The 26,476-nt window shown below is 41.6% G+C and overlaps 1 protein-coding gene and 1 long non-coding RNA gene across 5 annotated transcripts; one reads left to right on the forward strand and one right to left on the reverse strand.

Annotated features, from left to right (window-relative positions):
* Positions 1–820: 820 nt before the first annotated feature.
* Positions 821–2,451, forward strand: LOC109865645 (uncharacterized). Of its 4 annotated transcripts, none has more exons than XR_004204487.1 (4): positions 861–879; positions 1,055–1,125; positions 1,615–1,837; positions 2,081–2,451. It is a non-coding gene; the product is annotated as an uncharacterized LOC109865645 (long non-coding RNA). The 4 variants fall into 4 exon arrangements; XR_004204485.1 differs by lacking the exon at positions 861–879 and adding an exon at positions 892–910; XR_004204486.1 differs by lacking the exon at positions 861–879 and adding an exon at positions 895–913.
* On the reverse strand, positions 1,843–21,550 carry LOC109865644 (3-oxo-5-alpha-steroid 4-dehydrogenase 2). The gene is made up of 5 exons (XM_020453974.2): positions 21,127–21,550; positions 5,993–6,156; positions 5,300–5,401; positions 4,065–4,215; positions 1,843–3,864 (listed from the first exon to the last, which is right to left on the reverse strand). Exons 1-5 carry the CDS (start codon positions 21,402–21,404, stop codon positions 3,798–3,800), a joined length of 762 nt encoding a protein of 253 aa, XP_020309563.1. The 5' UTR covers positions 21,405–21,550; the 3' UTR covers positions 1,843–3,797.
* Between the last annotated feature and the right edge of the window lie 4,926 nt (positions 21,551–26,476).

The raw sequence follows: 26,476 nt of genomic DNA on the forward strand, positions 1-26,476 counted from the left end.
GTCTGTTGGCATGGTTGAGTAGGCCAATTAACCATATTTTACATGCATGCTTCCACAAATATGTTTTATAATATTTAACTTTTTTCCTGGAATTTGGGTCGAGAGACATAAAAGGAAGAGAGAGAGAGAGAGAGAGAGAGAGAGAGAGAGAGAGAGAGAGAGAGAGAGAGAGAGAGAGAGAGAGAGAGAGGGGGAGAGAGAGAGAGAGAGAGAGAGAGAGAGAGAGAGAGATTCATCTGGTAATAATTACATAGGCAGACAGCTCCCTCTGCTGGCCCAAACCTCTAATCAATTTTAGAGAGCTTCAGAGACGTGTTAACATTTAACAGCGATGAATTGTCAACATTTAACCAGCCAAAGGAACATTAAAATAGCTTCATAAGCATATAGCTTCTGTTTACCACTTCAATATTACATTGTGAAAACGCAGGAACACAATTTCTCGTCCTGGTAAAGTTGCAAACATGTTAAATGAAAACTGTAGTCATTTAGCTCTTATCCAGAACGACTTACAGGCGCAAATAGGATAAAGTGCCTTACTCAAGGGCACATCGACAGATTTTTCACATAAACCAGTGAGTGACCTTTCAGTTACTGTCCCAACCATAGAGATGGAAAGAGACCTCATCATTGTGGCAGAGCCATTGAGGCTAACTCCATTTTGAAGTATTCTATTTTCTTCTTCACAATTGGCTGATTCCTCAGGATGACCATGACTCCAAGAAGGTCACAAGGAGGGATTCGCCAATGACGTTGGATGTCCCTCCCAGTCGACTTCATTAAAATGATGGCAGCGGGCAGTGGTATTGCCCATGGAATAATGGCCTTTTGGCCACCAGAGGCTTCTATCATTCTCTATGGACCCAACCTTAACACTAAGTGGCTAAAATATTGACTGCATCATTATTATGTAGTAGTTTTTAGAAACGTTTGTTTAAAATATTATGGGGGAAATTAGTTTTCATTTAAAACATCTAATTTTCTAATATTTATATAAGAGAGGTTGATTCTCTTTGCTGATATTATCAACATTACACAATTATCTCATGTTCAGGCATCTTCAAGTCGACAATACTGCGAGGACCCAGAAATGGTGGACGTACGAGAAAGAGCTGACTCTTGAAGGTGAGTACTAGCTAGCTAGCTAAACCTAGTCACACGTTAACAAACATTCAGTTAGCCTGCCAGCTTTTACATTTGGTGAAATACGACATTACTGAAGTTCACAACGTGAAAAATGTGTGTTATTGTATGTATGAAGCATTATGAATTAATGATCTCTGAATGTATCATAATGTCAGCTGTTTCACTAGCGAAACCAGTACATGACCTAGCTAGCTAGCTAGCTAGCTAGCTGTGCTAGGGCAGAGAATAGCCTTGTGCTCAAATGACTCAAATGGCAAATCTAACCCAAGCAAGACAGTTATTCGTGCGGCGTTGCAGTTTGATGACTGACCAGTTGAACAATTTTAAAACGGTCAAGAAAAAAATTAATGCATGGGGACATGACACCCTTTTGAAAAATGTCTACAGTTTGACTGAATAGAAGGTTATAATGCATTAACAAGTCAATGCTTCTTGACATTCATGTTTTCTTTATGCTTGTGGTTATAGTTGAGCCAAGTGCCTTTCAATCATGGGATTGCGGACTATCTGGAATAATTACAAAGTCTTGATTGTTATGGGCACGAGCCTTGGACTCATACACTGGGGTTGGTACAACGTCAAGTCGCACCCTGCGCTACACAAGAATAAACAGGACTATATGCCCGAACCAGGCATTGTGGCATATGTTTCGCCACCTCAAGCCCCTGCCAAGGCAAAGTAGCATGTGAAGGTAAGCATGTTGGAGCTCTTTATTATTATGTCATGATTATCATCCTATCAATCTTGATGTATTATGTGACATTTTCTCTCTGCACTCTAATCTAAGGCATGTCAAGGTCTTATAGTAGCTAAATCATATTTAATGTAACCATAAAGTGACACATCCTTCAGTTGTGTAGATCACCTTCATTCAGAGTTGCCATGGTAGGGAACCACGGGTATCTTGTATCCTAATTGTTCTGTTTTGTTCCAGTGACATACACATCCTTCAGAAAGGACAACACCGACTAGGCTATATAGTGGACTGAGACTATGAAGCCCCAGAGCTGGTTGAAGAAGAACTGGCTGTGGGTGGCTGGGGGGTCCTTCCTTGGCATCCATTTAACCACCTGGCTCATGCAGAGGGCTATGAGAAGCGTCGCTCGCTCTGAGATGGCACTGAAAGAGAAGGATTCCCAGGAGTGACTAGTGGTGAGGCATTTTGCCAGTGGACTACTATCTATTTAACGATTTACGTGTGGAGTAAATGGAAGATAATGATGTAATTACCTGTGCTTGATTAGCTGTAAATGTTATTCCTCTGTTAGAGATAAAATAAAACGATGAATTTCACAATAAGTCAAACTGCAGAGTAACTTGCTTACAGGTGTGTGGAGTATGAACATATTTCACCCAGGGAAGACCAGGGCTGCATTTCAAGACACTACAGACATCACATAATCAATTACATTTCAAATGTCAGCCATGAAACGCAAACAAAACTTGAGATTGTATTCAATTAGACCAAAGAGTGGGCTTAAGTACCATCACAATTGAGTGCAATATTGGGACCTCCATTCCTAACATGTTCCATCTCTAAGGCCTGTTTCACACTACTGTGCTGACCCAAACTGTACTATGCTTTCATTTTTACATGCTCCTTTCCAGCATGGTTCCAGCAACTATGGTGAATGCGTAGCCAGGCCAGCGCAATACAGCTCGGCTGGCTCAGTGATGTGGAAAGAATTTAATCTTTTCCATCATCAGCACTGCTCTTTCTCCAGATCAGTGCCAATGAAGGAAATTAGAAAACCACCTTAAATTGAAATATTGATGTGGCCTGTCTGCTTTTAGGACTGTTGTTGCGCTCTCTAAAACATGATACCCTCATGAAAACGCTTATACTACCCCCTAGTGGTGGAATTGGAGGATTACAACTACTGTCATGTCATAACACATACTGTTAAGCTTGTCTGTCAAGAACCTCAGTGATGCACTAGCCCGACTCTCGTTCCCGAGGGTGGCAATGTTTGCCATCGCTACGGAACTTAATTGATTGATGAATGTCACTGCTTAGCCAGATATTGCATTCACATGATTTCCAGTAAGCTGAGCCTTTGTCCCACCGAATGAAGGATGACTTTGCCTTTGGACTTATGTAATCAACCAAGCAAGCATGAAATTAAAATGTGCAATTAACATATGCAGCAGTTATTAATCACATTTTTGATAAACTGCATAATAAAAACAGACCAAGGTTTGTTTTTTTTGACCACAAGGTAAATAAGCGGAGGTTTAATGAGCCTTTCCAAAAGTGAAGTAGTGCATCTAAGAAATCACTTTTTGCACAACGAAGAAAAGGCAGTCAGTCGTCCCTTTCGAATGAATTTTTTTTTTTTCATTATTCCTTCATGACCTACCCACCACATCCCTTTCTCTTCACCCTGAATTATTTATCCTTCATTGAGCTTTGACCATGCCGAATGCTGCCACAATTCATTCCTCCAAGTATTTGGGAGTATGGTATTACAGATCTGTTGCTGCAGGTGTGAAATATGATCTAGCTCTGAATACAATGAGATGAGAGGAATATGTCTAGTTAATGAAAGCATTTCATTTCAGAGTTCCGTAAATGCCAATATCATGGCTATGACTAATGATTTTAGCTAGGTCAGTCCATTTTTTTTTAAGGCTTCTCTGGTTTTCTGTTCTTATAATATGAAAGGTATCACAGCTTTCCTCGACTGGGGGTAGTCTTCAAACTTCTCTTGGTAGTACCTGAAAGAGATGAGAATGTCATATTGAAGGAATCCTACTACCATGCTTTTCCATTGTAAAATGTCAACACAAGACAGTCCATGGTTACTGCTTTGCTGAAAGACCTAAAGTTGTATCAATACCAGTGAACATGAGTGTATCAGTGTGAGTATGTGCATGAAGAGATTACAGAAGGCTCTTGAGGTTGGACCTGTCAGTACCTGTGGTGGTGGTAGGCCCGCGGTCCGATCGAGCACATAGTGAAAAGGGCAAAGGAGAATGTCGGCAGGGACCACGTTGCTAGGGCATACCCGCACCACTCCATAATCTCTCCAAAGAAGTTTGCTCCGGAGACATACTCAAACATTCCCCCTGGAGTAAAAAGGGTCAGACAGTTAATTCAGTAGTAATGAAGTAGGGTCTGTACACTCATACCTTGAGAGTAGTTCAAAACAATTCAATCCCTGAACTTTCAGACCCTACTTCATATCTACTACCTTTTTTGGACACAGCACCCCATGTCAAGGGATTGGATAGTTAATTCACCCAAAGGTGGGTGAAAACATCTGCTGTGCCGCAAGGTTCTGATAATAGTTGCAAGATGTTACTTTTGAACCTTTCCACGAGGTAATGGCCCAGAAAACTGGAATGTTTGCTTCCTGTGTTTCTTGGCGAAACTGAATGCCGTGTGTACTTAACTCACAATCTTCTATGACCCTGGTGATTACATTAGCACTTAAAGGCCCAATGCAGAAGTGTTTATATCAATATCACATTGTTACTGGGTAACAATTAAGTACCTTACTGTAATAGATTTCTATTAAAATAGGCAAAAATAGCTTTTTAGCTACAACAAAAAATCTTTCTCAAGCAATAATTTAGCCAGGACTGTCTGTGAGTAGTCTGAGAGGGGAGGAGGAAACTAAAAACTAGCCGTTATTGGCAGAGAGGTTTGGAACTCTGTTATTTGTCTATTAACCAATTTACCACATGGTGATGGCACCATGAAAAGCCAAAACTCCTGCCCATGAAACCTGCTGAATAGAAGGTCTGTGTAGATTGTATTTTCAACCAGCAATTATCAGGAAATAGTTTTTTTCTCACACCTTTAGTGTTAGTTTCATCAGCTGTTGTACAGTATGATATAAAACACAGGAAAACTGCATTTTGACTGCACTGGGCCTTTAAATATATTTAGATCAGCACAGGCATAGCCCTTACAAAGCAAAAGTAAGTAGAAATAAAAGCAAAAGATCACATTGACACCAGAATGTTCTGAATATGCTCTTCTTGTTCTGTTTATCATCACATGTCTGTGCAGAAAGTGACTAACTAAACAGTACCGAACATGGTTAGTTATTTGGCTAAAGATTGACGTTTTTGCTATTGTTTCACAAGACTGGAACAGTTGCCTGAAACACTGCCTGACATCTGTTAACCAGAATTCATCTGGTACCTTTGGGAATCTTGTAAACAACTTCTCCGGGTTTTCTCAAATTTAGAAGAATGTGGTCACTGTGAATGTTGATGGCCATTCCCAGGAAAAATATCAGCAAACCTGAAAAGAAAACAGTACAGGCGCTTAATGCAAACCACATTCTAGTTCTATAAAAAACTAATGTATGAGCTGTTTCATGCTGGCAGAAGCTTGTACAATGCAACCCCAAACTCAACAATTCATTATTTATATTCTTGTGGAAGAGTACTGTCAAATGTATTGTCCCATATCCTGCTGAGACCAAAAATGCATGTTTTGAAGCTGATCAATAAACACTGAACATTTGCAAGGAGGAAGCGAATGCCAACTTGTTTTGTCACAGTTCCAGGCTAAAAACCTCAAAGTTCTCTGGCCAGATTAGTCTTCCATACTGCACGACTGGTTTTCCCATTGTGTTTTCCTAACCAATTTATTAAAATGTTTTTGATCTCAGACTTCATCTACAGTAGCTCTAGCAGTTATCAAATGTTACCCTTTAAAGGGTGAAATTACATTACTTTGGAAATAAATCTATAGCATTTATTTAAGGCTTCAACATAGAATACCAAATGGCTGTTAAATGTCTGTGAACATCATCCAGGCACTGTAATATTCAGAATAAGGGCTGGGAAAAGACTGAGAAATCATTTCCGCTGGTATCTCAGATCTTACCGGTAGACAGACGAATGTCGGTCTGCCACGCATCATCGTACGTGGCACAGTGGAGCATGTAGTGGCCTTGGAGAAAACCGTTGACAGAGCAGAAGACTACCGCAGAGAAGACAATGTAGAGAGGGGAAGGGCGACCTTTGGTCCGCAAGGAGTAGATGAATGTTCTTGCAAGAAAATAGACAAATATTGATTAAAGAAATCAAGTCAAAGATGGGTCAATATAGAGCTGCCGTGTACAAACAATGTGAGTACCTGGAAGCCATGCAGGGCCGTGTTTCTTAACGTAGATAGAAATAGATTGTGTAGAACAAACATTCCCCTGTAACAAGTAGAATAGGAGATCACGTCATTCATTACATTTCTATTTTAGATTAGAAGCTGTTTGTCACAGACCTTAAAAAAAAAGGTATGGGCGTGGATCAGAAAACCAGTCAGTATCTGGTGCGACCACTGTTTCTCATGCAGGGCATGGAATTGATCAGGCTGTTGATTGTGGCCTGTGGAATGTTGTCCCACTCCTCTTCAATGGTTGTGCAAAGTTGCTGAATATTGGCCGTTGATGGATATTTTGCGCCCCCCTCGGGTTTGTGCCGTGGCGGAGATCTTCATGGGCTATACTCAGCCTTGTCTCAGGGTAGTAAGTTGGTGGTTTGAAGATAGCCCTCTAGTGGTGTGGGGGCTGTGCTTTGGCAATATGGGTGGGGTTACATCCTGCCTGGTTGGCCCTGTCCAGGGCTATCGTCGGATGGGGCCACAGTGTCTCCCGACCCCTCCTGTCTCAGCCTCCAGTATTTATGCTGCAATAGTTTGTGTCGGGGGGATAGGGTCAGTCTTTTATATCTGGAGGATTTCTCCTGTCTTATCCTGTATACATCTGGCCCTTCTTTGGACACTGTGCTAACAAACGCCATACAACACTCCTTCCCGTAGCCCCCAGCTGCTTTTAAATGCTAGTAAAACTAAGTGTATGCTCTTCAACCGATTAGCATCACTACTCTGGATGGTTCTGACCTAGAATATGTGGACAACTTCAAATACCTAGGTGTCTGGTTAGACTGTAAACTCTCCTTCCAGACTCACATTAAGCATTTCCAATCCAAAATTAAATCTAGAATCGGCTTCCTATTTCGCAACAAAGCCTCCTTCACTCATGCCGCCAAACACCCTCGTAAAACTGACTATCCTACCGATCCTTGACTTTGACTTTTACAAAATAGCCCCCAACACTCTACTCAGCAAACTGGATGTAGTATATCACAGTGCCATCCGTTTTAACCCCAAAGCCCCATATACTACCCACCACTGCGACCTGGATGCTCTCGTTGGCTGGCCCTCACTACATATCTGTCGCCCATCCCACTGGCTCCAGGTCATCTATAAGTCTTTGCTAGGTAAAGCCCCTTATCTCGCCTTATCTCAGCTCACTGGTCACCATAGAAACACCCACCCGTAGCTCCAGCACGTATATTGCACTGGTCATCCCCAAAGCCAACACTTCCTTTGGCCGCCTTTCCTTCCAGTTCTCTGCTGCCAATGATTGGAACGAATGTCAAAAATCTCTGAAGCTGGAGTCTTTTATTTCCCTCTCTAACTTTAAGCATAAACTGTCAGAGCAGCTTACCGATCACTGTACCTGTACACAGCCAATCTGTAAATAGCACACCCGACTACCTCATCCCCAAATAATTACTTACCCTTTTGCTCTTTTGCACCTCAGTATCTCTACTTGCACATCATCATCTACACATCTATCTCTCCAGGATTAATGCTAAATTGTAATTATTTTCCCCTCTAGGGCCTATTTATTGCCTACCTCCCCACTCTTGCACACACTGTACATAGATTTTTCAATTTTTTATTTATTTTGTGTTATTGACTGTACCTTTGTTTATGTGTAACTCTGTATTGTTGTTTTTGTCGCACTGCTTTGCTGTATCTTGGCCAGGTCGCAGTTGTAAATGAAAACTTGTCACAACTAGCTTACCTGGTTAATTAAAGGTTAAATAAAAAATAAATGTAGAAATTCTGGTGTCCTGTGTGAAATTAAGTATGCTCCCTCTATTTTTCTCTCCCTCTTCTCTCCCGGAGGACCTGAGCCCTGGGACCATGCCTCAGGACTACCTGGCCTGATGATCTCCTTGCTGTCCCCAGTCCACCTGGCCGTGCTGCTGCTCCAGTTTCAACTGTTCTGCCTGCGGCTATGGAACCCTGACCTGTTCACCGCATGTGCTACCTTGTCCCGGACCTGCTGTTTTCGACTCTCTACCGCACCTGCTGTCTCTAACTCTGAATGCTCGGCTATGAAAAGCCAACTGACGTTTACTCTTGGGGTGCTGACCTGTTGCACCCTCTACAACCACTGTGATGATTATTATTTGACCCTGCTGGTCATCTATGAACGTTTGAACATCTTGTCCATGTACTGTTATAATCTCAACCCGGCACAGCCAGAAGAGGACTGGCCACCCATCATTCTTTTAAGGTGGTTATACCATGGATCATTTGCTTTTGAATTTTACTACCGCTTTACTACTATATCCCATAGAAACCCATTGACCAACACATTCATAAAATACCTCCATACTTCCATTAATCTGTATGAGTTACCTTCAGACGAGTCCCATAACACTTGTGAGGGTCGTAGAGCCAAAATGGAGAACACATTCAAATCATTTTATTGGTCACATATACATGGTTAGCAAATGTTAATGAGAGTGTAGAGAAATGCTTGAGCTTCTAGTTCCGACAGTGCAGTAATATCTTAACAAGTAATCTATCAATTCCACAACAACTACCTAATACACTCAAATCTAAAGGGATGGAATAAGAATATGCACATATACAGTGGGGCAAAAAAGTATTTAGTCAGCCACCAATTGTGCACGTTCTCCCACTTAAAAAGATGAGAGAGGCCTGTAATTTTCATCATAGGTTTTTTTATGAATTTATTAGCAAATTATGGTGGAAAATAAGTATTTGGTCACCTACAAACAAGCAAGATTTCTGTCTCTCACAGATCTGTAACTTCTTCTTTAAGAGGCTCCTCTGTCCTCCACTCGTTACCTGTATTAATGGCACCTGTTTGAACTTGTTATCAGTATAAAAGACATCTGTCCACAACCTCAAACAGTCACACTCCAAACTCCACTATGGCCAAGACCAAAGAGCTGTCAAAGGACACCAGAAACAAAATTGTAGACCTGCACCAGGCTGGGAAGACTGAATCTGCAATAGGTAAGCAGCTTGGTTTGGAGAAATCATCTGTGGGAGCTATTATCAGGAAATGGAAGACATACAAGACCACTGATAATCTCCCTCGATCTGGGGCTCCACGCAAGGTCTCACCCCGTGGGGTCAAAATGATCACAAGAACGGTGAGCAAAAATCCCAGAACCACACGGGGGGACCTAGTGAATGACCTGCAGAGAGCTGGGACCAAAGTAACAAAGCCTACCATCAGCAAGGTCATTGAAGATGAAACGTGGCTGGGTCTTTCAGCATGACAATGATCCCAAACACACTGCCCAGGCAACGAAGGAGTGGCTTCGTAAGAAGCATTTCGAGGTCCTGTCTCCAGATCTCAACCCCATAGAAAATCTTTGGAGGGAGTTGAAAGTCCGTGTTGCCCAGCAACAGCCCCAAAGAAACCTTGTGAAGACTTACAGAAAACATTTGACCTCTGTCGTTGCCAACAAAGGGTATATAACAAAGTATTGAGATAAACTTTTTTTATTGACCAAATACCTATTTTCCACCATAATTTGCAAATAAATTCATAAAAAATCCTACAATGTGATTTTTCAGGATTTTCTTTTTCTCATTTTGTCTGTCATAGTTGAAGTTTACCTATGATGAAAATTACAGGCCTCTCTCATCTTTTTAAGTGGGAGAACGTGCACAATTGGTGGCTGACTAAATACTTTTTTGCCCCACTGTAAATATATGGATGAGTGATGACCGAGCAGCATAGGCAAGATGCAATAGATGGTATAAAATACAGTATATACATATGAGATGAGGATGTAAGATATGTAAACATTAAAGTGGCGTTATTAAAGTGGCTAATGATTTCGAGTCTGTATATAGGCAGCAGCCTCTCTATGTTAGTGATGGCTGTTTAACAGTCTGATGGCCTTGATACACCTGTTATGACCTCGACTTCTGGATGGTAGCAGGGTAAACAAGCAGTGGCTTGGGTGGTTGATGTCCTTGATGATTTTTTTGGCCTTCCTGTGACGTCGGGTGCTGTAGGTGTCCTGGAGGGCAGGTAGTTTGCCCCCGGTGATGCGTTGTGCAAACCGTACCACCCTCTGGAGAGCCTTGCGGTTGTGGGTGGTGCAGTTGCCGTACCAGGCGGTGATACAGCCTGCAATTGTGCATTTGTAAAAGTTTGTGAGGGTTTTAGGTGACAAGCCAAATTTCTTCAGCCTCCAGCCTCCTGGCACTGTTGTGCCTTCTTCACCACACTCTGTGTGGGTGGACCATTTCAGTTTGTCTGTGATGTGTACGCCAAGGAACTTAAAACTTTCCACCTGCTCCACGGCTGTCCCATCTGTGGATAGGGGGATTCTCCCTCTGCTGGTTCCTGAAGTCCATGATCATCTACTTTGTTTTGTTGACATTGAGTGAGAGGTTGTTTTCCTGACACCACACTCTGAGTGCCCTCCTCTCCTCCCTGTAGGCTGTCTTGTCATTGTTGGTAATCAAGCCCACTACTGTTGTGTTGTCTGCAAACTTGATGATTGAGTTGGAGGCCTGCATGGCCATGCAGTCATAGGTAAACAGTGGAGATGTTGTTTCCTACCTTCAGCACCTGGGGGTGGCCCGTCAGAAAGTCCAGGACCCAATTGCACAGTGCGGGGTTGAGACCCAGGGCTTCAAGCTTAATGATGAGCTTGGAGGATACTATGGAGTTGAATGCTGAGCTGTAGTCAATGAACAGCATTCTTACATAGGTATTCCCCTTGTCCAGATGGGATAGGGCAGTGTGATGGTGATTGCATTGTCTGTGGACCTATTGGGGTAGTATGCAAATTGAAGTGGGTCTAGGGTGGCAGGTAAGGTGGAGGTGATATGATCCTTGACTAGTCTCTCAAAGCACTTCATGATGACAGAAGTGAGTGCTACGGGGCGATAGTCATTTAGTTCAGTTATCTTTGCCTTCTTGGGTACAGGGACAATGGTGGCCATCTTGAAGCATGTGAGGACAGCAGACTGGGATAGGGAGCAATTTGAATATGTCCGTAAACAAACCAGCCAGCTGGTGTGTGCATGTTCTGAGGACGCAGCTAGGGATGCTGTCTTGGCCGGCAGCCTTGCCAGGGTTAACATGTTTAAATGTCTTACTCACGCCGGCCACGGGGAAGGAGAGGGCAGCAGTCCTTGGTAGCGGTATCCTCAAAGCGGGCAAAGAAGGTGTTTAGTTTGTCTGGAAGCAAGACGTCGGTGTCCGTGATGTGGCTGGTTTTCTTTTTGTAGTCTGTGATTGCCTGTAGACCCTGCAACACACATCTCGTGTCTGCGCCATTGAATTGCGACTCCACTATACCGACATTTAGCATGTTTGATTGCCTTGAAGAGGAAATAACTACACTGTTTATATTCAGCCATATTCCCAGTCATCTTTCCATGGTTAAATGCGGTGGTTGGCCCTTTCAGTTTTGCACGAATGCCGCCATCTATCACCTGTTTCTGGTTAGGGTAGGTTTTAATAGTCACAGTGTGGTTATAACATCTCCAATGCTCTTCCTTATAAACTCACTCACCGAATAAGTGTATAAATCAATGTTATTCTCTGAGGCTGTCTGGAACATTTCCCAGTCTGCGTGATCAAAGCAATCTTGAAGCGTGGATTCCGATTGGTCAGACCAGCATTTAATAGTTCTTGTCACAGGCACATCCTGTTTGAGTTTCTGCCTATAGGATGGCAGTTGCAAAATGGAGTCGTGGTCGGATTTGCCGAAGGGAGGGCGGGGGAGGGCCTTATATTCATCACGGAAGTTAGAGTAGCAGTGATCCAGTGTATTGCCCGCACGAGTGCTACAGTCAATATGCTGGTAGAATTTAGCTAGCTTTGTTCTCAAATTTGCTTTGTTAAAATCCCCTGCTACAATAAATGCAGTCTCAGGATATATGGTTTCCAGTTTGCATAGTGTCCAGTGAAGTTCCTTGAGGGCTGTCGTGGTGTCGGCTTGAGGGGGGATATACACGGCTGTGACAATCACAGATGAAAATTGGCGAGTAATATACCCGGAAGTGGTGGGTGGGCGACGTTGTTTTGTGTCGGCATCTGGGATTAGATCCAATGTCCTGGGTGGTGGTGGTGCAAACAAAGTATCCGCTTCAGGGAAGTTGTATTCCTGGTCCTGATGTTGGTAAGTTGACGTTGCTCTGATATCCAATAATTCTTCCCGGCTGTAGGTAAGAACACTTAAGATTTTCTGGGCTAACAATGTAAGAAATAATACATTAAAAAACAAAATACTACATAGTTTCCTAAGGACTAGAAGCGAGGTGACCAGCTCTGTCAGCGCCATCTTAATCATGGGGTCATATTAGTTTGTATCCCAAATGGTTCAGACGCTACAGATAGAAGTTGACATATCAGCGTTACCGAATTCAGACGAGTCTTGTGGGGGTCGTAGAGCAAAACCGTTCTGATGCTACAGATGTTTTCGTGAGAAGACCGATTTTCGGGATGTCTCCTGGTCTGACAAACAGCGCTGTAGCTCTGCCACTTTCCACCGCAGATGTGGAAGGGCGACATAGGCGGATGCGGTAGATTGTGACTGATTTTGATGGGGATTTTTTATGTTCATTAGCAATAAACTCGTATTAAACATTTATATAGGCCTAGACTACAGAATAGCATTATTACGGTATACATTTTGTATTGAACCAACAGGTGATTTGAATAAATAATGTGCATGCGTTAACAAGCAAGGAGTTCCATAGTGTAGGCATATGTAAACCTTTCTTTGCTAATAATGACATCACTGTGTCTTATAGGAAAAACTACTGAAAAGCAGGTCGGGGACTTTTCAATGTGGTTGCCAATGTTCAACTCTGAATCGATGTGGTTTCCACCTCGGCTGAAACGGGTCTGGTGCGAGTATCCAGGATGTGGCCTACTGAGGCAGGGTCACTCGAGACAGAGAGGGAGGGCTTTGACATTCTTGTCATTCAAACCGATTGCTGGTTGATAACAAGTGTGAAGCATCAGACTTCAGGAAGATTTTGAAGGATTAAATACAAATATAAACAGTACCAGTCAAAAGTTTTGACACACATACTCATTCAAGGGTTTTTCTTTATTTGTACTATTTTCGACATTGTAGAATAATAGTAAAGACATCAAAACTATGAAGTAACACAAATGGAATCATGTAGTAACCAAAAAAGTGTAAACAAATCAAAATATATTTTAGATTCTTCAAAGTAGCCACCCTTTGCCTTGAAGACAGCTTTGCACTCTCTTGGCATTCTCTCAACCAGCTTCACCTGGAATGCTTCTCCAACAGTCTTGAAGGAGTTCCCACATATGTTGAGCACCTGTTGGCTGCTTTTCCTTCACTCTGCAATCCAACTCATCCCAAACCACCATTAAGTGTGCCTTGAATTCTAAATAATTTAATTCTAAATAAGCACCCCCACACCATCACACCTCCTCCTCCATGTTTCATGGTGGGAACCACAAATGCGGAGATCATCCATTCACCTACTCTGCGTCTCACAAAGACACAGAGGTTGGAACCAAAAATCTCAAATTTGGAATCATTAGACCAAAGGACAGATTTTCACCGGTCTAATGTCCATTGCTGGTGTTTCTTAGCTCAAGCAAGTCTCTTCTTCTTATTGGTGTCGTTTTAGTAGTGGTTTCTTTGCAGCAATTCGACCATGAAGGCCTGCTTCACGCAGTCTCCTCAGAACAGTTGATGTTGAGATGTGTCTGTTCCTTGAACTCTGTGAAGCATTTATTTGGGCTGCAATCTGAGGTGCAGTTAACTCTAATGAACTTATCCTCTGCAGCAGATGTAACTCTGGGTCTTCCTTTCCTGTGGCGGTCCTCATGAGAGCCAGTTTCATCATAGCGCTTGATGGTTTATGCAACTGCACTTGAAGAAAGTTCTTGAAATTTTCCACATTGACTGACCTTCATATCTTAAAGTAATGATGGACTGTTGTTTCTCTTTGCTTATTTGAGCTGTTCTTGCCGTAATATGGACTTGGTATTTTACCAAATAGGGCTATATTCTGTATACCACCAATACCAGAACTAATTGGCTAAAACGTATTAAAACCTCTATAGGATCAGTGTCCCCCCCCCCCACGGGACAGTTGAGCTAACGTAGGCTAATGTGATTAGCATGAGGTTGTAAGTAACAAAAAATATTCCCAGGACATAGACATGTTTGATATGGGCAGAAAGCTTACAGAAATCTAACTGCACTGTCCAATTTAAAGTAGCTAATACCATGCGCACAATTATTAACTTCAAAATGTATTAATAAATCAATTAGGCACATTTGGGCAGTCTGCACACCTGTTAATTTAAATGCATTTCAGGTGACTACCTCATGAAGCTGGTTGAGAGAAAAGCTGTCATCAAGGCAAAGGGTGGCTACTTTGAAGAATCTCAAATATAAAATATATTTTGATTTGTTTAACACTTTCACAATAACACATGTGTTATTTCATGGTTTTGATGTCTTCACTATTATTTTACAATGTAGAAAATAAAGAAAAACCCTGGAATGAGAAGGTGTGTTCAAACTATTGACTGGTAGTCTATATATATTTTGTTTTGAAGTAAAAAATATACTGGCCCAAGCGGGCCATATGAAAGGTTCATTAAGTGGGCCGATTAGCGGGGAGCCCTGAATGTCGAACCCTGCAGTCTTAGCTGATCCACTCCCTGTACACCATGTCATGTGCCAAAGAAAAAACGGCACCTGCTGAAGAAAACAGATTTTGGACCCAGTCATCCCTCTCGCTTCGCCTCTTCCTCTCTTGTGTAACTCAGAAATGTCAGATAATTACTATAGCTCCTGTAAATTCCGGATCTCTATGGCGTGATGCATCATTCAGCCAAGTTTCGTCAAAATTGGGCCAGTGCTGTCTGAGATATAGCGTGTGACTAAGGGATAGATGGATGGGATGTTCTAAGTCCACAAAAATGCTTAAACAACATGAGGAGACCACTTTTGAGGTCTGGGAAAAATAACAGAAATGTAGATTCTTGAGTGTAGTTACCCTATAATTAAACTGTGCAGCCACCTAGCAATCACTGTTGTTTGGTTAGCTGTGTGTCTGTAGTGCACATGAGATGAAGTTTGCAAAACAAATGTCCACTGGATTGATGCAAATAATCATAATACCATTCTACTAGGTCGGCGTAGTCTACTTTGTAGCTAGTTAACATTTAATTGAGAATGTTTTTGGGGAAGCCTTTTCATCTACCAGAAGACGGTTAGGCCTGTCATTGGCATCGCTATATTTTTCCTGTGCCTTAATTGTTTGAAAGCTGAACATTTTACTTCTTATTATGAGGCGTCCTTACCATGCTTCAAAGTAGCCTATAGCCAAAATCCCAACATAGAAACGTTGCGGCAATTATTTTATAAATAATTCTTCATGCTCTCTCCTGTTCTGTTTTCAAAGCAACTATCATTGTCTAGTCATATTAGCAACAGATATTTCTATCTCTATAGGGTAGTTGGGGGTAACTAGTCCCCCCCCTGTAATTCACATTAAAACCACAAGATGTCACCAAATTCTTTCCCCAAAACCTTCAATGGCGGCCACTGCTTTTGCTCAAACGAAAATGTCCTCTCCTCATAACTTTTGGAGATTTGTTAACAAAACTATTTTGTGGTAAGTTTATTTTTTTAATGTTAAAGTTGTAGATGTTTTAATAAAGTTAGATCTATAGATGTATTTTTTTTATATACAAGTAGGAAACCCTTAAGAAAAATAATCCACCTATTTAGAGAAAAATTTAGATTATTAATAGTAAACCGAACAAACGAAACGTGCCGCTCAGAGTATGGTGGATGAGTGTGTTGCCCGCCCCCCCCCCCCCGACCCCACCACCACTAGGGTCTATCTACTCCTTTATGGTTATGAATGCCGGTGAGCATAAGCTGCTAGCTAGCAACCTTACTACAATATCGTCTGAGCTAGTATACATAAAAAAATATAGAACTTGATTGCAATTGGAAATGTTTTCACTAATAGCTTTACAGTTCATCTTACTTTATAGCCTTTTAGCTATTTTACACAGCATTTTATGTCATATGGCTTGATATCTAGCTATGTTTTTAAGAGAGAGCTTTTAAATGAACACCTCTCCCCCTGTATGTTAATAATAATACTTTGAGTCAGGTGGTTTGAAAGAAACTGTCTTGTCTTATGGTACACAGTGCTGTGTGTGGTAGTTAGGGTTAGGGGCCATATGTTAGGGAGGGTTTTGGGTAAGGGTTAGGGTTAGGAGCCATTTGTTAGAATAGAGGTCAGTTCCTAATGTGATTCATGTTTTTATTTTCAGATGAGAACATACAAGAAGAAAACAGACCGTTGAATCTATGGCTCTGAGGTAATACAGCATGCCCTGAAGGCAATAGAAAATGGGAAGACCTTAACGGGGGCTGCCAGGGTGTTCAACATTCCACCAAGAACCCTACAGCACCACAGAGGAAAGGAGGTGAAAAGCCCAGGCTTCAGCCAAATGGGTGGGGCGCCAGTCTTCTCTTCCACATACAGTTGAAGTCATTTTTCAACCACTCCACAAATTTCTTGTTAACAAACTAGAGTTTTGGCAAGTCGGTTAGGACATCTACTTTGTGCATGACACAAGTAATTTTTCCAACAATTGTTTACAGACAGATTATTTCACTTATAACACTGTATCCAGTGGGTCAGAAGTTTACATACACTAAGTTGACTGTGCCTTTAAACAGCTTGGAAAATTCCAGAAAATGATGTCATGGCTTTAGAAGCTTCTGATAAGCTAATTGACATCATTTCAGTCAATTGGAGGTGTACCTGTGGATGTATTTCAAGGCCTACCTTCAAACTCAGTGCCTCTTTGCTTGACATCATGGAAAAATCAAAAGAAATCATCCAAGACCTCAGAAAAAAATGTAGACCTCCACAAGTCTGGTTCAGCATTGGGAGCAATTTCCAAACGCCTGAAGGTACCACATTCATCTGTACAAACAATAGTAAACAAGTATAAACACCATGGGACCACGCAGCCGTCATACCACTCAGGAAGTAGACGCGTTCTGTTTCCTAGAGATGAAGATACTTTGGTGCGAAAAGTGCAAATCAATCCCAGAACAACATCAAAGGACGTTGTGAAGATTCTGGGGGAAAAAGGTACAAAAGTATCTATATCCACAGTAAAACGAGTCCTATATTGACATAACCTGAAAGGCTGATCAGCAAGGAAGAAGCCACTGCTCCAAAACCACCATAAAAAAGCCAGACTATGGTTTGCAACTGCACATGGAGAAATGTCGTCTGGTCTGATGAAACAAAAATAGAACTGTTTGGCCGTAATGACCATTGTTATGTTTGGAGGAAAACGTGGGAGGCTTGCAAGCCAAAGAACACCATCCCAACCGTGAAGCACGGGGGTGGCAGCATCATGTTGTGGGGGGGCTTTGCTGCAGGAGGGACTGGTGCACTTCACAAAATAGATGGCATCATGAGGGATGAAAACTATGTGCATATATTGAAGCAACATCTCAACACATCAGTCAGGAAGTTAAAGCTTGGTCGCAAATGGATCTTCCAAATGGACAATGACCCCCAAACATACTTCCAACGTTGTAGCAAAATGGCTTAAGGACAACAAAGTCAAGGTATTGGAGTGGCCATCACAAAACCCTGACCTCAATCCCATAGAAAATCTGCGGGCAGAACTGAAAAAGTGTTTGTGAGCAAGGAGGCCTAGAAACCTGACTCAGTTACACCAGCTCTGTCAGGAGGAATGGGCTGAAATTCACCCAACTTATTGTGGGAAGCTAGTGGAAGGCTACCCGAAACGTTTGACCCAAGTTAAACAATTTATAGGCAATGCTACCAAATACTAATTGAGTGTAGTATGTAAACTTCTGACCCACTGGGAATGTGATGAAAGAAATAAAAGCTGAAATAAATCATTCTCTCTACTATTATTCTGACATTTCACATTCTTAAAATAAAGTGGTTATCCTAACTGACCTAAAACAGGGGATTTTTACAAGGATTAAATGTCAGGAATTGTGAAAAACTGAGTTTAAATGTATTTGGCTAAGGTGTATGTAAACTTCCGATTTCAACTGTATGAAAGTGACCTTGTCAACCACATTCAACAAATGGAAAGAGCCCTATTTGGCATAACATCATGGGACGTGAGAAGACACGCCTTCAATCTGGCAGAAAGGATGGGAATCAAGCACAGGTTCAACAAAGGAAAGGGGTATGCAGGGGTGGCTTGGTTCAGTGGCTTCATGAAGCGCAACTCTAAACTGTCAGTTCAAGTATCGCAAGCAACCAGTCTTGCGAGGGCCGTGGGCTTTAATAAGCTTAAGGTTGACCAGTTATTTAAGGCCTACGCGGACGTTTTAAACAGCGTCAGGGAGGTCGGGGGCCAACGAACATTTGGAACATGGATGAGACGGGAATAAAAAACATCCAGAAACCGTTGCCTGCGGTTGCCATGAAGGGAGCCAAACAGGTTGCACGGATGACTAGTGCAGAGGGGCTTCACAGTCACAGTAATTTGTGCTATCAGTGCAGCAAGGCAGTACATACCACCCCTCTTCATCTTCCCCCGGAAGAGGATGAACCAACAACTGCTGGTTGGAAGGGTGAGTTACTCAGGCTGGGTCGACAGTTCCATCTTCACCACTTTGCCCACAGTGTTGGTTGCACCCCTGAGCAACCCCACATTCTCATCCTCGATGGGTTATAGAGGAGCCTGAGCCCATTGTCAGAAAGAAAAAGTAATCTAAATTAACGAAAAGTAGCAGAAGCAGCATTTACTTGGTAGAAAGTGTTTATTGTACTAACACCGATGTATTGTTTTTCTCATATATTTTCGTTGGAAAGAATCCATTCAACCACAGTGCTCCACCGCCACCACTGCCACCTCTACCTCCAACGCCACCAGCTCTAACGCCAAAACCTCTAACTCCACCACATCTTTCTCAACCACAACCTCCACCCTGAAGCCTACCCTTGCTCCAAATGTTGGTGTAAAAAAAAGTCTGAACTCATTTTAGGGAATATATATTTGCATATAGTGATTATAAGTCTTTATTGTACCAATAGCCATGTGTTCTTGTTGTTTGTTTGTTTTTGCTTAAACCAAAAGCTGCAGCAGTTCTATTGGATTGGTCCCAGAGGCTTCTAGAGGCGAGGCCGAGGAAGGCAGTGTCATGATGTTGCCCTCTTTGGGTACAAGGTTTAAGTAGAGACCATGCATTTCTCGTGCTGAATTCTTAACCATACCACATGGTTAAACTCTTAGACTATCTAACCGACAGAATAAGAGTTATTGTTATAAAATGTTATATTCCAATGTTATTTCATGTTTTTAGTTATATTCCATTCCAATATTATATTCGAATGATTTTTTTTTTTATGAATTAAAAACAACTATTGAAAATCTTTTGCTCCTGATTGTCATTTTAAAGAATAATATAATTAAATAATATTTAGTGCAATTGTACATAACGGATTGTAAGGAAAAGGAACAACAAAGAAAGAACAAAGAAAATGAATGTGCAGGTGAGTTAAAGAGGGTCTTTACATCACATCTCCTCATAGTGCAGATATTAAAAGTGACGTGCAACACCATTTCCACCTATATTTTATTCAAATAATAAAAACAACTAGACTTAGCTTTTAACTATTACTAAATAAAACTGATTGAATGGATTTTAACACACTTGTGTGAAACAATATGCCGAAAAACATTTCATGAAATAAAATTAAAAAGTCAACTGCCATCTATTTACCTTCATAGTTATTCGCCTATCCATGACCATAATCCACATTCCAATTTTTTCCCAAACATTGCTTTTCTTGTGTCAGCATTTAGACACTGTTCTTAGGTCGGGCTAGTTACCCCGTTACCCTACAGACTGTGGATAGGTACTTATCACAGTAGGAGACAATTCCTTCTCTTGCTAGAAACAAAATACGCAATGTGCGCCTAGACATGTAGACAATACTTGCTAGAAAGCTACTCGGCTACGCCTAGTCCCGCAATCCATTATTTCCAATATAATGTACAGAACGTCGGCGTTTACCCCTTACGTGTACCCACTTTTTGTGGGCATTGCATATACTTTTTATCACTATGCGTATCAAAGTGTAGTGTAGCGGAGGCATACGCCATATCAATTAGTAAGGCTGGTAGAACAGAAACTATTATTTCTTCACATTTTAAGCGCAGCATTGTGCACACGGCAGTAGGCCTACGCGCAAATGTTCCAAAATGCAATTTGTGGGAAAACACCAATCTAAAATGTGCACCACACATTAGAGCGGTTTCATATCTGGATGATCGTGCAAATCGTCGAGGTTTCATTTTCAAAATGTCACAATTCAGAAAAGTGGTGTACATTGAATGCATCAGTTTACCAACCAAATTAGTAATGTTCTGTTTAATGTGATTCATCCCATTATTAGGAAATCATGATGGATGGCTTCTTAATTAATAGTGTCCATGCTGAGTGAGGATGAGAAAATTGTTCCACTGAAAATTGTGCAAAAACATTTCCTTGAAGTACAGTGCAAAGGATGGTAAGAGATTGATGGTTTTTTTCTGTTTTTACATCATACATTTTAAAGAGAGAAATCGGAGTCTAAGCCTCACTCTTTTACAAGAATGTCCCTCTAGTATTCACTCAAAATAGGGAACAGAGATGTATGCTCAACACTTTTTAAGTGAAATAACTGCTGTTGCACAAAAAAAGTTGGCCATGTTTTTCAGTTGATTTATGAGTTAAAGATCCGAGACTCCATTGAAAGTTGGTATGTGGACATAGTCTCGTCCCACCATCACAGATCTAATTCTGTCTAGACAGGTGGCTAGACAATACTAACAGATTGGGGACCAGGCTAATGTGGACACATACCTTTGGAAGTAGTGCAGACAGAAGGTCCAGAGAAGCAGGTCTTTGCCCAGGCTGGGCTGTGTGTCAGTGGATAGCAGAAGGAGCATGGGCACGAGGAAAGAAGGCAGTTCCTGGAGGAACCAGGCCAGCTTGGCAGGGCAGGTCCTCCCTGGGGTCCCATCCGAGGTCACGTAGCGTCCGTACGGGGTCTGGGTCCTGGTCTGCTGAAAGAGATACGCCACCCCACTGATGATGAACCCCCAGCTGAGGTAGTGGATCACATTCTCCTTACACTCCATTATTATCCCCCTCTCCTTTTCTCCTTTTTTCTCCTTCTCTTTCTTCAGGTCCTTGGGTCCAGCAAAGTTTCCACAGTCTCCACGCTTTGTCAAGACTGAGTAGCCACCATCTGTGTTTGCTGGTGTGAGACGTGTGTGAATGGGAGAGGCACACTTACTACTCCCAACTCCTCCCCTTTAAAACAATGGGAGTCTCGCATGTTTTAGTCACTGTTGAAATCTGATATTTAAAAAAAAAAACTTAATGAGTGATTACGTAATTTTTAGTAGTAATTGTTTTTTAGGAAAGGTTAACTTCCACTTACAATTGCAGAACGAATAGACCTAGACAAAATCATTAACAACATTGTCCTCCAGTCTTTGCCTACCACATGTACCACTATACTGATGTTTTACATGTCATGTGAAAATTATGAGTGATCAGAGTTGGCCCTTGGCCATTCAATTTCCTCAAGAATGTATAAAGTTTTCCATGAGGCACGCTGTCAGGAAAGGGGTCAATTGTTTAAAAAGGAGCTTGGCAGTCGACTACTGTCAGTGACATTGTACTGTGAGAGAAGAGCAGGGTTTGGTACTAACACATAACAGGGATTACATAATCAGATAAAAAAAATTAAGCTATTAATTGGACAAAATTCATTTAAAGAAATGGTTTAATCGGATTACATTTGCATTCTTAAAAACAGCTGATTACATTTTAGATTACTTAATCTAATATCAAGATGTAAGTGGTTGTCTCAAATACACTAAAATGGCAGGTTTTCTGAAAGCTGTGCTAAGCCACACAGCCCGGGAATTTTATATTTTTTCTGCTGTTGCAATCTATTTGAAATCTAAAACAGTCAAATTTGCTCTCCTCGGTTTGCTTTCCACAGAAACTATTTTTAAGCCAAAAACATCAGATCCCCACTTACGGAGAACTGAATCATCCCACTTTCATCATGATCTTTGTGAAAAAAAGGACAGGAGTCCACACAGCTCCATCCAGTCCACTTCTCATGCACTGGGATGACACACGTGACAAATCAAATCAAATTGTATTTGTCACATGTGCCGAATACAACAGGTTACCTTTACAGTGAAATGCTTACTTACAAGCCCTTAACCAACAATGCAGTTCAAGAAAGAGTTAAGAAAATAGTTACAAAAGAAACGAAAGTAAAAAATAAAAATAAAAGTAACACAATACAATAACAATAACGAGGCTATATACTGGGGACACCGTTACTGAGTCAATGTGCGAGGGTACCGTTTAGTCGAGGTCATTTGTACATTTAGGTATGGGTAAAGTGACTAAAGTTGCCATACCATGCGGTGACAAAACCGGTCAGGATGCTCTCGATGGTGCAGCTGTATAACTTTTTGAGGATCTGGGGACCCGTTGCGTCTTTGTTATTGAAGTCTTTATCATTCCAGACTGTTATGTTATAGGGTGGGTCAGACGTTCAAATGACAATTTCCTCTTTTACTGGCCACAATTTACTTGGCAGCTCGGTGTAAAAGGCCTATCATTGCGCAATCAAATAATGAGGTTTGGGAATGCTTTTCCTGGAACTTGACAGTGAAGTTGACCTTTCAGCCATGATGCTATTTCATCAAGAAGATGCAGCAGACAGTTAAGCCAGTACTTGCCCAAAGATACTGGGGGAGCTGGGGGAGGAGAGTTAGAGAGGAAACTGATCGTCTGCAGCATAAACTGAGGAGGCAGGTGCTGTCTAACCAATTGAGTAATCCACTATTTTTGAGTAATCCAATAGATTTAGTTACTAATTACTTTTATTGTCATGTTATCTGTCATTAGTAACAGATTGCATTTGTCAAGTAATCTGCCCAGCCCTGGAAAAGTCACATTCAAACGTACCAATGTGCATATACAACTTATTTATCCTAATATTTAAACATGATTGTTTTTACATTAGTATTTTAAGTCGTTCCACATTTCTTACAAGTTTTAATAGATTTTTTTTGTGTCAGTGCCCCAGAGTTCCATACACCCCCCCCCCCCCCCCCCCACACACACACACATACACACACACTTATCTACACACCATACTCCACACTTTTAAGGATAATTCGTTTTTGTGAAAAAAATATATATAAAAAATACAAAACTGAAAGATCATAATTGGATAAGTCTCCACCCCCCTGAGTTAATACTTGGTAGAAGCACCTTTGGCAGAAATTACAGCTGCGAGTCTGTTGGGATAGGTCTCCACCAACTTTACACACCTAGATTTGGCTATATTTGACCATTCTTCTTTACAAAACTGTTCAAGCTCTGTCAAGTTCCTTGCGGAGCGTTGATTGGATTTATGTCGGGACTCTGACTGGGCCACTCAAGGACATTTACCTTTTTATTCCTTAGCCACGCCACTGTAGCTTTGGTTGTGTACTTCAGGTTGTTGTCATGCTGATAGGTGAACTTCCATCCCAGGATCAGCTTTCTTGCAGAGGGCACCTGGTTTTCCTCAAATACTTTTCTGTACATTGCTCCATTTATTTTCCATTCTATCCTGGGGTCTTATTTATAAAGGTTGTGTCCATTTTAAAGTAATTAAATATAAATTTCTGAAAAGACTGTGCACTCACAAAAACATTTGATATTTATAAACTTGGCACACGCTATACATATGCATGTTTCCACTATAACTCAGACCTGTCATAAAACTGCGCGCATGAACGAGCATTATGGCTCCCATTCACCTTTTATGGTGACAATAACGCCCTTATTTGCTTTATACTTGGTAGTATTGGAATTAGGCCAACACAGTATCTAAAGTAAATAGCAATTGCGAACTTGATCAAGTGTATTTTGCGGTGCCGAAATAATATGTTCTATTGCAGTGACATTTGCTGTATCTGAAAGACAAAAACAATAGCAAATTGTTGTGGACCTGTAAACCGATCGTTTGAATTCAATAATGTTTTGCATTAACTTTTTCTCGAACCTAAATATGCTGCACTGTCCGCGAATTCTGAAACATTATCACCTCTGATTTTGTTTCTTCTATACAGTTGGCCTACTTACAGTGATAGCCTGCGCACTTCCATGCAAAATATCAACTGTCTGTTCACCTGTTAAATTCTACTATATGTTTTAAGGCTACTTTTGCCTTCCTGCAAGGCAATATTACACTAGAAACTGTGCGTAGCCTACGCATGGTCTAAAGTTTGTGGGAGGATAAGAACTTTCTCACGTCAAGTTCAGTTTTTATAAATGCCAACTTTTGCGTGAAAACTGACGCACGCATGTTTTGTGCTTACACAACATTTATAAATGAGGCCCCTGGTGAGTGCCACAGTCCCTGACTATGAGAATCAAATCAAATTCATTTATATAGCCCTTCTTACATCAGCTGAGATCTCAAAGTGCTGAACAGAAACCCAGCCTAAAACCCCAAAACAGCAAGCAATGCAGGTTTAGAAGCACGGTGGCTAGGAAAAACTCCCCTGAAAGGCCAAAACCTAGGAAGAAACCTAGAGAGGAACCAGGCTTTGAGGGGTGGCCAGTCCTCTTCTGGCTGTGCCGGGTGGAGATTATAACAGAACATGGCCAAGATGTTAAATTTTCATAAATTCCGGTTAAGGGATTTTTTTATGAATAATGACTAAATGAGGTGTACGGCACTATAACTGGCAAGAATTCTACCCTGACTTTCTTGTAGTGTTAAATAATGCTTGTTCATTAGGAAGGGGATATATTGCATGTACCTAGGAAGAAAGGAGTGTATGTGGGGGTAGAAAGAGAACAGAGAGGCGCATTAACCTATGTTTGAACCGACCTGGATGTAAATCTGGGAAGATGGGACAGCGAGAGCCCTTCCAGAGCTCTAGTATCTGGGGGAGCCTGGAACTGTCAGCTGAGTGGTTATAAACTGTGGTGAGAGTCATGAGAAAATCCCTATGTTGGTGTGTATGTATGTGCGTAGGTTAGGATGGTATAAAAGGAACGTATTTGTGTAAACTGCAGAGCTCTCGCAAATAAATCGGGATCTGATCAATTGTGAGCTGGGAATTCTGTCTGTTTTATTTAAGACCAGAACTTTACTACCTCTGGGTATCAGACAGATAAAGATAATTGGAATTTATGAATATTCATTACAAAATTACTTAACAATGGTCAAATAATAATTATCACAGTAGTTGTCGAGGGTAGCCGATCATAGCCGATCATTAAGAGTATCTCTGCCGCTCCTGCTGTCTCTAGAGAGTTGAAAACAGCAAGTCTGGGACAGGTAGCACGTCCGGTGAACAGGTCAGGGTTCCATAGCCGCAGGCAGAACAGTTGAAACTGGAGCAGCAGCACGGCCAGGTGGACTGGGGACAACAAGGAGTCATCATGCCAGGTAGTCCCGAGGCATGGTCCTAGAGCTCAGGTCCTCCGAGAGAGAGAATTAGAGAGAATACTTAAATTCACACAGGACACCGGATAAGACAGGTGAAGTACTCCAGATATAACAGACTGACCCTAGCCCCCCGAACACATAAACTATTGCAGCATAAATACTGGAGGCTGAGACAGGAGGGGTCAGGAGACACTGTGGCCCCATCCGATGATACCCCCAGACAGGGCCAAACAGGCTGGTAGGAGAAACTTATAGGAGGACATGCTCATTGTAATGGCTGGAATGGCACAAATGGAAATTGAGTCAAACGTGATTTCCATCTGTGTGATGGTACCACATGTTTGATACCGTTACATTTATTCCTTTCCAGCCATTACAATGAGCCTGTTCTTCTATAGCTCCTCCTACCAGCCTCCTCTGCTCCACAAATTTGGCATGTAGGATAGGATGGCAAGAAGGAAGCCATTACTCAAGATATCCCATCCCATCTTCAATCCCGTTTGAAGTGCTTGGGTTTTTGTTGTCACATGCACACTGACCAGTCTTGGCCATAAAAGCCTGTAGCTCTTTCAAAGTTGCCATTGGACTCTTGGTAGCCTCCTTGATCAGTCTCCTACTTGATCAGTCATCCAGTTTTGAGGGACGGCCTGATCTAGGCAAGGTCTTGCCATACACCATACACTTCTTGATCGTCTTGACCGTGTTCCAATGGATATTCAAGGCTTT

The sequence above is a fragment of the Oncorhynchus kisutch genome, linkage group LG20, assembly GCF_002021735.2.
Source record: "Oncorhynchus kisutch isolate 150728-3 linkage group LG20, Okis_V2, whole genome shotgun sequence".
Lineage (NCBI taxonomy): Eukaryota > Metazoa > Chordata > Actinopteri > Salmoniformes > Salmonidae > Oncorhynchus > Oncorhynchus kisutch.